The 13,876-nt window shown below is 38.5% G+C and overlaps 1 protein-coding gene across 1 annotated transcript in view; it reads right to left on the bottom strand.

The window, feature by feature from the left end:
• Nucleotides 1-13,876, bottom strand: part of LOC116685920 (pro-neuregulin-2, membrane-bound isoform) — an 81,793-nt gene that overhangs the window by 20,582 nt on the left and 47,335 nt on the right. Inside the window, exons 3-5 of the mRNA XM_032510838.1 lie at nt 11,475-11,593; nt 9,468-9,597; nt 118-176 (exon numbers count right to left, since the gene is read on the bottom strand). Coding sequence (XP_032366729.1) covers nt 118-176; nt 9,468-9,597; nt 11,475-11,593 — 308 coding nt within the window. The remainder of the gene's footprint in view (nt 1-117; nt 177-9,467; nt 9,598-11,474; nt 11,594-13,876) is intronic.

Here is a 13,876-nt window from a genome sequence, read left to right as displayed (position 1 = left end):
ACACACACACACACACACACACACACACACAAAGAGCCTTCACCCTCCATCTAACTCCTCCGATGTAGCATGCAGCATCTCAGTGGGAAGAAGACAGACAAGAGCAAATGGACATACTGTAGAAACCGGCCATGACGGAGTTTTGACAGCGGTCCCCCGTATAGTCATTGGGACACCTGATGGAGGGAAAACAAGACACAGAGGGGGGAGGGTTAAAGATACAGAGGGCAGAAAGAGGGTTTGACAGGAGGAAAGAGAGGAGGGTAAGTTCACAAAGACAGATAGAAAAGAAGGGAAACCAGAGAGAGGAAGGGAAGGAGGGAGACATAAGAGAGCAGAGAGATGAGGGATTAGAAACAGCACAATCCACCAACTACAGAGAGAGAGATGAGCTGCATACCGTGACATCACCGCCATCAATATGACATCACCGCTACAGTTAAGACATCATCACAGTCATGGGGGTCATGTGATGGGGGTGCAGGTAATAGGAGGGATCAAACGTATAGTCGTTAACCTCCAACAACCTCTCACATACAAACACAGATGCACACACACACACACACACATACACACACACACACACACACACACACTCAGTCACATTCGCCTCATTATGGACTCTCATTCATTGCGTCCATTTCTTAACCCCTGGCCAAAACCATGATGAAAAAAAAAAAAAGCAAAGCAAGGGAATACTTTTAAGTACAGCATAAAATATGCCCGTAAAAACTGTAAAACAGCAGACAAGGGCAGTTTATACGGATCTCGTCTGCCATTTAATGTTGAACCATGGCTCTGAAATATCAGCAGGCCGTGCTGTGTATTAGTGAATGAACGGCGCTGTCCGTGGTGCTGAAGTAGCAGATGGATTTGGAATTGCGACTTTTTCTGTGATTCCCGCCATATTCTCTGAACTATACATCCCACTGTCTATACCTTTTGGCTGGGTGACATCATCCGAGATTAACAAAACACTCCGGTGGTTGTGTTCTGCATGACTGGGAGTCAAACTGACCAATCAGAGCAGAGCTAGATAACACTCTTTGATACTCCAATATATGAGAAAAAAAGCATTTGTCACTATTTTCACATTACAACTCCACTGTGACTATCAAAATATAGTTTGGAGCCGCATTAAATACATTACATGAATAATTTCAATGAGCTTATGGTACAAATTGTGGATGGGTTACAGGCCTCACTAGATATTTCCTGCTATGTTTATGCTTTTATCAGAGAGAGAGAGAGAGAGATATAGGAGTTAGAAATTCAACAAACACATAAGTAGTCTGAATGTCAGCTCCGTTCCTGCTGTGTTTTTGTTCAATCTGAGTCAAATAAATGATCATTACAGCCTCAAAATCCTTTTTATTGGCTTACATGCCAGCCAAGATATGTTGAGCAATGAACAAAGACTCCACCTGCTCCTGAGAAAAATATCTGGCTCGTTCGCTGGTAGGGCCGTGGGTTTATCAGAGCTTCGTCACTGAAAAAAACTGACTACTTTTGTGGGAAATAAGCCTGATGAGCGCCGTGAGAGTGAACCAAAACGTTAAAATCTTTGGCGATGAAACCCAAAACGGTAAGTATAAAGGTCCCCTATTATTATTTTCAGGTTCATACTTGTTTTTGGGTTTCTACTAGAATGATTCTTTCTCTGAAACGTTCCATTTTAGCACCTGTCTCTTTAAGCGCCCTCCCTGAAAAAGCCCAGTCTGCTCTGATTGGTCAGCATTTTTATGTCTTCGGCCTCTGCACCCCCATTGCGGCCTGGGAATGACTCTGACGACACTTTCTAACTATATATAGTATTGTAAAAGTATAATAAATCTCACTTTTTACAATATGGGACCTTTAAATTAATTGTAACGTTCAGTAGAGCTGAAGCCGCACAGTGATAATGTTCTGTAGGTTACATTCGATACATTTGGTACATTGTATGCACATCCTAAATACTTCAACACGTGCTGGATTGGAAATCAAATCTGAAGCCAAAGAATTCTCTGTACTAATAGCTCCCAACTATTTAATTTAATACAGCCGCGTTTTAATCTAACAGAAGAAAAAGCATTTGTCGCTCTTTTCACATTACAACTCCACTGTTACTATCAAATTATAATTTGAAGCAGCTTTAAATACTTCACATGACTCATTCCAATAATCTTATGAACATACAAAATGTGGATGGGTTAAGTAATATGTAAACACATACTTTATCACTGGCCTCCTGGATATTCCCTGCTATGCTTATGACTTCATCAGTAAGTGATATAATGATTAGAAATCCATAAAACACATAAGGAGTCTGAATGTCAGCTCTGTTCCTGCTGTTGTGTTTTTGTTGGGTCTTTTTTTTTGGTCCTGGGATGTGTTCTTATGTCCCAGTGTATTGTGTGATTATTGCATAATAAAAAGAATATTTAATAACAAAAACGTAGTCTGAATGTCGTTGAATGTGCCTTGGCTCCGTCGGAGTATTTTGAGGTCAAGTTTTAACCTTTGTGTTGTCCTCCTGGGTCAAAAAACTGACAGAAATGACATTTTTGTAACTTTTTCAGACTATTTTTAAGTTTTCACTAACACCACCTTACTATCACTAACTAGTTTTACACTACTTTTTGGAATTCATGGTCGATGAACCTCCTCTATATAGAATTATTGTTGTGGGTTGGGGTTTTTGTTTGGGGTTATTTTCCCGTTTGGCCTTCCCCGTGTTTTCGTCCCGGTTTTCTCCCTAGTCTGGTGTCATAGATTCTGTCTTATGTTTCCCTGTGTGTGTTTGTTATGCTTCTGCTTTATTTTGGTAGTCCGCTTCCTGTCTTGTCTTGTCTTGTCTTGTCTAGTCTAGCTTTACTTTGTTTGTCTGATTGTCCTGCCCCGCCCTAATGTGATCCACCTGACGTCTCACCTGTTCCCCATTACCTCGTTACCTCTTGTATTTAACCCCAGTGTTTCCTTTGTCTCTTGTCGAATCGTTCTGGTTGTTCACCTGTCCTTACGTCACCTTGTTGCAGTGTTCCTGATTTTGTTCCTGTTCCCTGACCCTGGTTATTGTTTGTTTTTGGAGCTTTTTGGATGTTTTCCTCTTGGATTCTGGATATGTGTCCTCGGGTTACGTTGGTTTTGACATAAAACCTTGGTTCCTACTCCTGCCTGCCGCCTCCTCTCTGCATTTGGGTCCAATCCTCATACCCCCCCCGTAACAATTATACCTAATACTTGAGTTAAAAATCATGAATTATTTGGACAAATAGGTAAAATCAGAGGAAGGAAAGGGATCAATTGTATTTGCAAAAAGCGTTGTAAGGAATCCAATTCATTTTGTAGTGGTAATTTGGTTAAAAAGAAACCCATATTTCAGATAGACATTTTTTAACGCACACACCCAGCAGGAAATCAAAGCCCTGTTCAGGCATGCACGTGTAGTGGTTACGGAGAGTGCTGCTCAGTGAAAAAAAACATCCTTGCTTTGTGTAACGCTGTGTTTGTGTGTTTGCTGTGAAAGCCTGGGAACCCATTGAAACACCCAACAACGACAAAAATCCTCCAAGGAATCCTGTGAATAAGCCTTAAAGAATGAGGACTTGTTAAAATGACCCTAGGCCAAAATTGGGGATGTGTAAAATTAAAACATATCTGGTTTTCACCACATAGAAGTATAAAGGTGACACACACACACACACACACTCACACACACACACACACACACACACACACACACACACACACACACACACACACACACACACACACACACACACACACACACAGAGACAGAAGATAGAAGCAGAAAGAGAGAGACAGAGAGAGAGATACGGACCTCCACAGCGTGTGAGCATGAAAATGGTTGGAATAGGTTTTTGCTATTTCATGAGCATAAATAACACAAGAGTTTACATACAGCTGCAGAGTGGGGTGTTTTGTTTCTGGATGGGTGGCGAGCTGTCAGCGATACCACGGGCTGCGTATGATTCATATGCAGGCAACAGCCATCAAAATCACAACACTGGAACTAACAAGTAGCCTCCTCCCTGCATAACCATCGCTCGGAAATTGATACACATACATAGCCCGAAATATTGTTCTTTTTTTAACTCAATAGTACTGCCGTTCTTTTCTATCCAGCTTATCAGCTCTTTAAATGAAACACTACATTTCAATTCGTGTCCTTGAGAAAATCATTTTGAGAGAGAGCTTCAAATTCTGAAATGTCTTGAATTATAATATAATCATGATGAGTGTCATGGCTTTTACCCAGCCAGGCCTAATTGATTGAATGTCTTTATTGCTATAAGTGATAGTAGATCAGCTTTTACTGCAGTCAAATGAAAAATAGGCATGTTATAGAAAATCTGATCCAACTGCAGTGCACATTATACGGTAGATGAATCAAAGCAATAGATCAACCCCAGTGTTCTGCTATCATGCATGGGTGTGGCCCTTTACAGGATAACAGAAGTTCTCTGGCTCTAATAGCCATATTGTTTTTATTATAGTGATTTAGTATCAGGTCAACAAATGGATCCAGTTTAAAAGGCAAGGACCTCCGTCCATCCGCCTGCATACAGTCCATGTTACTGACTGGGGATCCATTTCTCCTCTTTCTCACCACTAAAGAGACAACTTGCATTTTGAATCAATTATAGCAAAACCCCTCAGAAGAGCCCACTCAGCAATTTCCCATAGAGTTATAAATAGAGTAGAGAGAGAGAGAGAGAGAGAGAGAGAGAGAGAGAGAGAGAGAGAGATGCGAGACACTCGGAGCAGAGGCAGCCCTATGCCGGCAGACCTTTTACTGTATATCATTTCTTTTCTCTTTCACCTTCTTCTCTTCTGTTTCTCCCTGGTTCTCATGTCCCCTCTTTTCTCCCCCCCCCCCCCCCCCCCCCCCCCCCCCCCATTGTACTGTTCTTTCTGCCGTGAGAGTGAGCACAGAGGGAAAGAAAAGCCTGCAAACCTTTGGTTCAAACCATCTGAAGGAAAGCAAAAGCCTGTGATTCATTTCATTTTATATTTATCATACAAAGTAAAAATGAAGAGAGAAAAAAAATCCCACAGACAGCTGTGGACATTATGTTCAATTCAAGCCTGAACTTGTGGCATTTGTAGATTCGATTCGATTACATTAACTTTATTGATTCAAATGGGGGGATTTGGCATTTTCAACCTATACTGGAGCTGGGAATACATTGCCTGGCAGCCAGACTGGAGTTTAGCAACAATATTAATCAGAGTATCTGCAACTGTACACAGAAAGCTATAACATAGGTTAAAGGAACATTGAGTAAGCAAGACACACCAAGCTTTGACTGCCAACAGCTCGCCAGCGGGCATATTTGTATGTACTGATCTCCATTTTAACCTCCACTCTCTGTTTAAGCCAGGGTGCCTTTCTGTATGTGCTGTCCTCCACTTTAACCTACAGACTCCATTTTGCTGTAAAGGGAAGAGGAGATTATATGTCTCCATGGTCGGCACAAAAGAGCTTGCAAATACCACTCAAATTTTAGGGATATTAAAACATTCCTGCCGCCTGCCAGTGCCATGCAGTGCCCTGATTTGCGGCTGTTGTCAATGTCTTCGTGTGCGATTGGGGGGGGGTCTACCTATATCTCTGAAGGGAACAAGCTGAGCAGACAGTCTACAGTCAGGGGTCTTATTTACATCCTGTTATCCACCGGCCCAAACAGACAGGCCAACAAAAGGATGACAGAGCTGAGAAGCTGCAGTAACTCTCCGGAAACTGCCGGCTAGTGTGCCACTATCTTTCGAGCCTATTGTAGCTTCTTGAAATATGCTTGTGTGTAGCACAATCATGCACAGAAAGTCGTACAATCCGGCCCATTTTGTACTCCTAAATTGCTAAATACGCAACACCATGTGTCTTTATGCAACCCTCTCGAACAAAGTTTTCTGCTTGTCAGCACCATGAAAAAAAGAATCCTGATTTATCCTTCAGCAATGACCGGAAGGTATATCAGATGAGGGATAGAGAGTGGGGAGAGAGAGTGAGGAGGGGAAGCAGAGAGAGGAAGTGAGAGAGAGAAATGGAAATGAAGAAACAAAGAGTGTAGATCTGAAACAGGCAGGATCTAGAGAAGGATTTCTAACAGATACATCCAACTGTACAGGCAGCATAACAACAAAGCTCTTGATCATATATGACTATACACGCCATCTGTTATCCACACTCAGGGGAAGTGTTTGCTACACATCTCCAAAATGACCCTGCACGCATGGCAAGTTGGAAGTGAAGCAACACAACCTCCAGTTTTGAAAATGTACATTTCACAAAGTGGAAAACAAAGACTTTTCCATAGCTTAGGTTCATACAAAGCTTTGATTGCAAAAAGGCAGTTTGTATTGTATTGAGCTTACAGCTGTCAGCATACTGTGCCATTTAAAGGGACAGTTTGGATATTTTGAAGTGTGGTAGTATATGGTACTTATCCAGTGTGGGGCCAGCAGCAAACATATGTTAGACATTTAGAAAAAGGCTTACAGTACTATAGAATATATCTCTATAGAGAAACCTGTAGGGGGGGCTCTATAGAGAAAACCTGGTAAGGAGGGTTCTTAAGGGAAAACTGTAGGGGGAGAGATCTATAGACGAAATTGTAGAGGGGGGGGGTCTATACGAGAAAACTGTTAGTGGGGGGGGGGGGGGCTCTATAGAGAAACTTTAAAATTAAAGTGCAGTCAATAATGGCTACCTATTAGAAATAAGCAATACTGTAATTATGGTTGCTAGGTAACTAGCATAGCTGCGTACAGCGGCTAACGACAGATGGTGGTAAGTGACAATTCATAAGTTCATAATATGTAGGCTAACACACACTTAAATGGGCAGCCTCACAAAAAAATCCAGGATGTTTTTCAGATATTACAACTACTCTCTTCTCCCCTGTCCTCTTTACTCTCCTAGGTGCCCTCAGCATGCAAAGTGTTTGGTGGTTACATGCCAACAGAGTGACCGACAACAGAGGCAGCGGCTAATAAACTACGTCACAGGATGTCCTCTTTCACTTTTCACGACCTGTGAAGTTCCTCTGAGCAATAATGTGCTCTTGGTAGAAAGAGAACAGTAGAATCAACTCCCATGCTCTACAAGACACCTGATTGGACCAAGGAGACAAATGTCCGCTATACTGTCTAATGGAAGATAACAACATTTTTTATCTATATTTGTATAGTATTGTCCATATCAATATTATTCCCACAAACACTGTCATCAAAGGAGACTTTTCCAAGTTCTTTTTTTTTTTCAGCAATGTTTCTGCCTTAGGTCAAATGTTTAATGAACGTTTCCCTGATATTGTAAATAAATGCAATAATACAACTTCTATAGATTGTGATGACATTGAAATCTCTAGCACAAAAAACAATAGACGGGATAGTTGACCCACTATTATAATCTATCATTTTAAAGAGGAGTATTTCCTGATAAGATTAAAGTAGCTAAATTCATCCCATTGTATAAATCTGTTGATTCGCATATGTTCAATAACTATGGACCAATACCTCGCTTGCTATCTCAATTCTCAAAAATACTTGAAAACTATTTGTCAAAAGGTTAAATAATTTTGTTGACAGATACAATTTACTAAAGGACAGTCAGTATGGATTCAGATGCGATAGGTCACCGTCTATTGCACTTATTGAGTTAGTTGAAAGATTAAGAAATTGTATTGAAAATAAAAACTATGCAATAGGGATTTTCATTGATCTGAAAAAAGCTTTTGATACTGTAGATCACAAAATCCTGTTAAAAAATGAGAAAGGTATGGAATAGAGGTGTGGCCTTTAGCTGGATAAAAAACTATGTTGAGAACAGGTGTCAGTTTGCTCAAATGGGTAATCACTGGTCAGTGAGTCTTAGTATTTCCTGTGGCGTTCCACAGGGGTCACTTTTAGGCCCAAAATAGTTTATCCTTTAGTTAAATGACATTTGTAATGATGGCCAGGAGTATTGTTATATTAAGAAAAACTAGATACATCTTGAACCAAAATACTTTACACAATCAGTACTACACACTAATTTTAACATATATGTTATAATGTGTGGAAGTTTGGGGAAATACCGACCAAAGCAGCGTACAAAAGATTTGCGCTTTGCAAAAACGAGCAATTAGGATAATAAATCCATGTCAATCAATCGTTTTTTAATTCACATTTGCTGAAATTTATGGACATCGTCACATTAAAAATTGCACAATTTAAGTTTAAAGTTGAAGAAAATAATTTACCTTGTAACATACAGTATGTGCAATGTTTAAGGAAAGAGATGGGGGGATATCATCTAAGAGGACATTGTATGTTTGAGCAACCTCTAGTAGTGCAAACTACTGTTAAAAGCCTGTGTGTTTCAGTTTGGGGGGGGGGGGTGATCAATACAGAAAATAGGTCTAAACAAGGGAACAGTATTGTAATTTGATAGTATTATTGTTATTGTTGTATTGTTGTAAGTTATTGTAAGACCTGAAAGATTGTATGCTGTATTTGCATATCTATTTACTTTGTGAAAAAATATGATTTTGTGAAATAAGGGGCAGGATCAAATAAGCTATTTGTTTCCGCCTGCCTCTCAAATTAAAACTTTTTATATATACAGTACATATTCAGTACACACAGTATATATACAGTGAAGTCAACCCACAGCTTACAAACTGCTGATGTTATGCTGATATTATCGAAACCTTTGCTGGCAAGACAGTATTCTTGACTTTAGACAGTGATATCTCATTTTAGTAGTTCAACTCTATTTCAAAAATCCATCTCACTTTCTTTCTTTCTTTTGTTTTTTGCTATCTGAACTGCGAAGATACAGCACGTACCAATCTCTCACAAAACACAACCCAAGGCTAGCCTTGGGAACACAGAGACACGTCCAGGGTATTGCATTTCATTTGCATCTAATCTAAAAAAAGTCAGGGCTCTTTGTTTTTATTCATGAAAAATGGCCAAAAGAAAAGAAATGACCAGGTGTTTATTTTGAATACAAAAAAACAATCTGATGTAATAAATGTCATTTGAAATGCAAAGACACCTTAACTGTTCATTCGGTTCTAATAGCTTTGCATTTCTTGGCATCTGTTTTATGACTTTCTGTTACCACAAGCAAACTCACTAAGCTAAAGTAATCATCTTAGAACAAGATACAACCAATTCCCATATGTGCGGACAGAATGTCCAAGTGAGGATCTGTCCAAGCCATCAGCTTTATCCAAAATCCCTTTTCTTCTGTGACAATCTCATAAACAACAAGCTTTAGACACAATGCATAGTGAGCGTCTAGGTGGGCTGCAGGTGCCTGTCTGTGGGGAGGGAAATACAGGGAACAGAAGACAAGCAACACAGTGTGTGAGACCAGAGAGACAGAGACAGAAAGACAGAGGGAGGAGAGACAGGGGAGCGACTACACAGTGATGACTGAGGGGACAGGGGCCGACCGGGCATGGACTTACTTGCAGGACAGCTGGTTAATACCATGTATGAAGTAACAGTCTCCTCCGTTAACGCAGTAGGCCTTCTCCGAGTCGTTGCAGCGCCTCGCGTGACTCACGCCTGAAGACGGGGTGGTGGTGGTGGTGGTCACTGCAAGGAGGACAGGCAGACAGGGAAAAAAAGATACAAAAGATGCTGCAACTTTGTGTTAAAATCACATTTTTAATGGCAGCCATAGTCCTAAATAATATCTTACCACACACTGTACCACATGCCTGTCAGTATGAATTTATAATGTATGTATTAAGTAGGAATTAAGTGAATTTCAAAGAGTTTAGTGGGACAACTCTATCTACCCCCCCCCCCCCCCGCCCCTCCCCCACTCCCAACACACAAGACTCTGTCTTCTTCCTCTTCCACTTAAACTGAAAATGTTTGTGCATATTTACGAGTAAATAATAACTTTTTTCTGTTTTCCTCGTTCTGTTTTGAGACTTTAGGGCTCTGCCTATTTCCTAAGCCTAAAATTAATTAATAGTTTACAATATATTTATTCCCCCTTTAATCATTTCATTTTTCCTTAAATTATATATATATATATATATATATATATATATTAATATACATGTATATTATGTATATATATATGTATATTTTTTTATTCTATGTTATGATAAATTATGATGATTTTGATGATCGGATTTTTCCTTATAATACAGTATATATGACAAATTATAATAACATAATTGATATATATTATGATATATATATATATATATATAAGTATATATATTGATACATGTATATTGATTTATTATGATGCTTATGTTATATAAGTCTTTTGTCTGTTTTAATAGTATTGATTGAGTTTGTATCATCGAACAAAGTCCAATTAAGGGTTAAATGAGTCAATAAATAAGAAGTAATATAAAAGGTTGAGATTACATGATCAGGTTTCTCCATCTTTGATATTGAATCTTTGATATTAAACACATGCAAATCTATTCTATTCTGATCCTTTTATTCTAAAAAAGAAACCTCTTAGAAAGTGAAGTTGTTGAACAATAACTGAATAATAGCTCTCATATTTTTTGTTAAAAGACAGGGTGATCAAAGTTTACTAGCCAGTCCAAGAGATCCCCGTTGGTCTTAGGAAACGAACATAAAGTTTTAGCTTTTTAGAAAGACAGATGAAAGAAACTATTATAAAAACACATTTAGGAAGGAAAGCTTAAAGAACAAAGCATGTAAGAAGGACTTTGTATTGATGTGCTAAATTGTTTTTATCGTAAGTTAATATAGGTTTGCTACAATCAGCATTAATTTATCAGATAGATAATAATTGATAGATAAGTAGAGATAAGATCAGCTAGCTAAATAGATGATGATATGTATATGATAGATAGATGATGATAATGAGATAGATAATATAAATGATATAGATAAGATAAATGGTATAGCTAAATAGATAGATAGATAGATTACTATTGATAATAGATAGATGGATAGATAGATAATGTAGATAGATAGATAGATAGATGGATAATGTAGATAGATTAAAGATAGATGGATAGCTAAATAGATAGAATAGATAGATAATGTAGATGATGATAGATGGATATATAGATAGGTAGATAGATAGATGGATGGATATAGATAGATAGATAGATAATGTAGATAGATAGATAGATAGTAGTAGATAGATAGTATAGAGATAAGATAGATAGAAAAATAGACATATTTATACTGCAGATAGATAGATATAGATAGATAATAGATACTAATAGATAGGATAGACGGATAGATACATAGCTATAGATAGTAATGATAGATAGATAGATAGATAGATAGAGGAGAGGAGCAGATAGAGAGATAGAGAGATAGATAGATAGATAGATACGATAGATAGATAGATAGATAGATAGATAGAGAGCTAATGATGATGATAGTAGAGTAATGATGAGTAGAGAAGATAGAGGATAGAGAGTAGAAGAGAGATACGAGATAGAGCTAGTGTCATTGCTCACAGATCTGCACGCTGATTATACTCGTGACGTTTTCTTGTCCCAGGGAGTTTTCAGCCACACAGGTGTAGTTGCCAGAGTCTTCCACACGGACGCGACTGATCTGCACCTTGGAGTTTTTCCTTCAGTGAAGGGGAACGAGGTGCAGAGACACAGGTGGGGGGGGGGGGGGGGGGAAGAGAGAGACAGAGCAGATAAAAAGACAGTGTCAGTCTCCGACGTGAGAAATGTCACTCTAGTTTCCAGCCAAGACCAACAATTACCAACTGATCGTGACGTCCATAGTGAGTGGTCATCAAAACAAAAATCAGAACCAGGCTTCATCTTATCTTCACAGGAACAGATTCCTAGAAATTGTACTGTAGTCCATTAATATCTGAACTAAATACACAACCAACAGGACAGATTCATTAAAGTAGGTGCTATCTAAAAACAACAGTTGCTGTATAACAGTGAGTAAGAAGGTGTCACTCAGGAGTGTTTGATAAGTGCAAAATAAGTGTTAAAATGAGCATTTCAGATAAAATGTTGAACAATAATCTGTAATACCAGGTAAGTAATATGTGTCTATGTGATGTAACCACACAGAAATAGGCCTGATAATACTGCTTTGGAAGATGTGATATGATCTGAACAGTGTCAAAGTCGGCACAATTTCACCGTCCACACTAATGGACAGGTTTGGACTTTCCAAGTCTATTTTAATACCATGTAAATGTAAAATCTGGATGTATTGAACGGTCAAAAGAGCTGCGGGTCACTGTCCTCATTATCCATACTGAGAGCAAAGCACTCTGGGACAGGACATACTGTACACACACGTACCTGGACTCACATAAATACCTGGACACGACATTTGACTGATAATTTATGGTAAATGTCTTTTCATAGCCAAAGGTTTTATTGTTATCATTATTATTAGTAGTAGTAATAGAATAGTTATTGTTGTTATCTTTATACTGTCTTTTTTTCTCTCTATACTGTATTTTTTTTGCTGAAAACTGCTGCTGGAAATTTCCCAAAAGGATTAATAAAGAGAAGTCTAAGTCTAAGTCCTTTCTTGTGTTGTCTTCAAGTCAACCGCGAAAAAAGGTTGCCACTTTTTCGGACATTTTTGTCACTTTTTCAATGTTGTGGGTGCCTTTTTTGACATTTTTTCCAAAGTTATTTGATATTTCTAGTGTTGACATTTTCATTTTATTTTGAAGGCCCATTTTTTATAGTGATGAAAAAACTGAAAATGGGTCAAATTTAACCCGAGGACAACATGAGGGTTAAAACAACACTATGGAACTTTTTGTAACTTAAAATAATATTTCCAAAATCGTGTCAGTGGTTCATCGACTCGTAACAGGGTGAATGGTGCGTCTGCATTCACTTTGTGGGTCTCTGTCGGCTGCAATGCCAGATCGGGTAGTGGATCTGGAGTTCCAACGAGACATAAAGGGACGCTTCTAACCTGTAGGGGGACCAACGTGGCAAAAGTTCTCTACTGTTGCTTTAAAACATTGTAAGAAATGGGAGACAAAAGACATAATCCATATGGGCCTGTAGCATGAAAATGCATGAATTGAAAGCTAAACTGCCTAAGATGAACATTTAAAAAAGTATAAATAGTAGAAAAAAGATGGAAGAAATACCATTGCCTGCTGAAAGAGCTGAAGATTTAAAAAAAATGAATGGTTTTAACAGCTGCAGACAAATGCAGAAGATACGGACGAAATAATAACAAAAAAAATGAAATGCTAAAGCTAAACTGGATGTTGAAGTTGAAAAAGTACAAATGGGTTTAGTTAAGTTCAATAACGCCGAAAAAAAAAAGTTTTCAATGCTAAAGCTAAACTGGAGCTACAAAGTAGAGGACAGGATAGGACCGGACAGGACAGGACAGGACAGGAAGTACTTCCTGTTGTCATTTCTTTGGTGAAAGCCATTGTTTGGGTTGATTTTCGGTTTTAGAAAGTAATGAATAACATTGATGAGTTTTAGAATCAGTGGTGCTATAAAAATGCATTATGCTCTGTAGTAGGAGATGATTTAATATTTAACGGAGTATTTAGGTACATATCACCTGCGCTCACAGGATCTGGTTTTATTGACAGTCCCTAAAGCCCGCACTGACTTTGGCAAAACGGCTTTTAATTTTGCAGCCCCATCTGCATGGAATCAGCTTCAAAATGAACTCCAGTTGAAGGAGTTGGTCTCATTTTATTCTTTCAAAGGTTTTTTAAAGGACCTTGCACAAATGCAGTCTGTATGTCGCTGTTTTTAAATTGATTTAGGACCCAGGTTTCTTATGCTGACGTTGTTGTTTGAATATGATGAGTGAAAGTGTGTCTATGTATTTACCTGGACGTGTCTCTGTCTATTTGAAACACACTCTTGTAAAAGAGATTTTTAATCTC

The sequence above is a fragment of the Etheostoma spectabile genome, unplaced genomic scaffold (genome assembly GCF_008692095.1).
Source record: "Etheostoma spectabile isolate EspeVRDwgs_2016 unplaced genomic scaffold, UIUC_Espe_1.0 scaffold273, whole genome shotgun sequence".
Classification (NCBI taxonomy): domain Eukaryota; kingdom Metazoa; phylum Chordata; class Actinopteri; order Perciformes; family Percidae; genus Etheostoma; species Etheostoma spectabile.
Note: the sequence above shows the minus strand (reverse complement) of the source record. Positions and strands in the feature narration are given on the sequence as shown.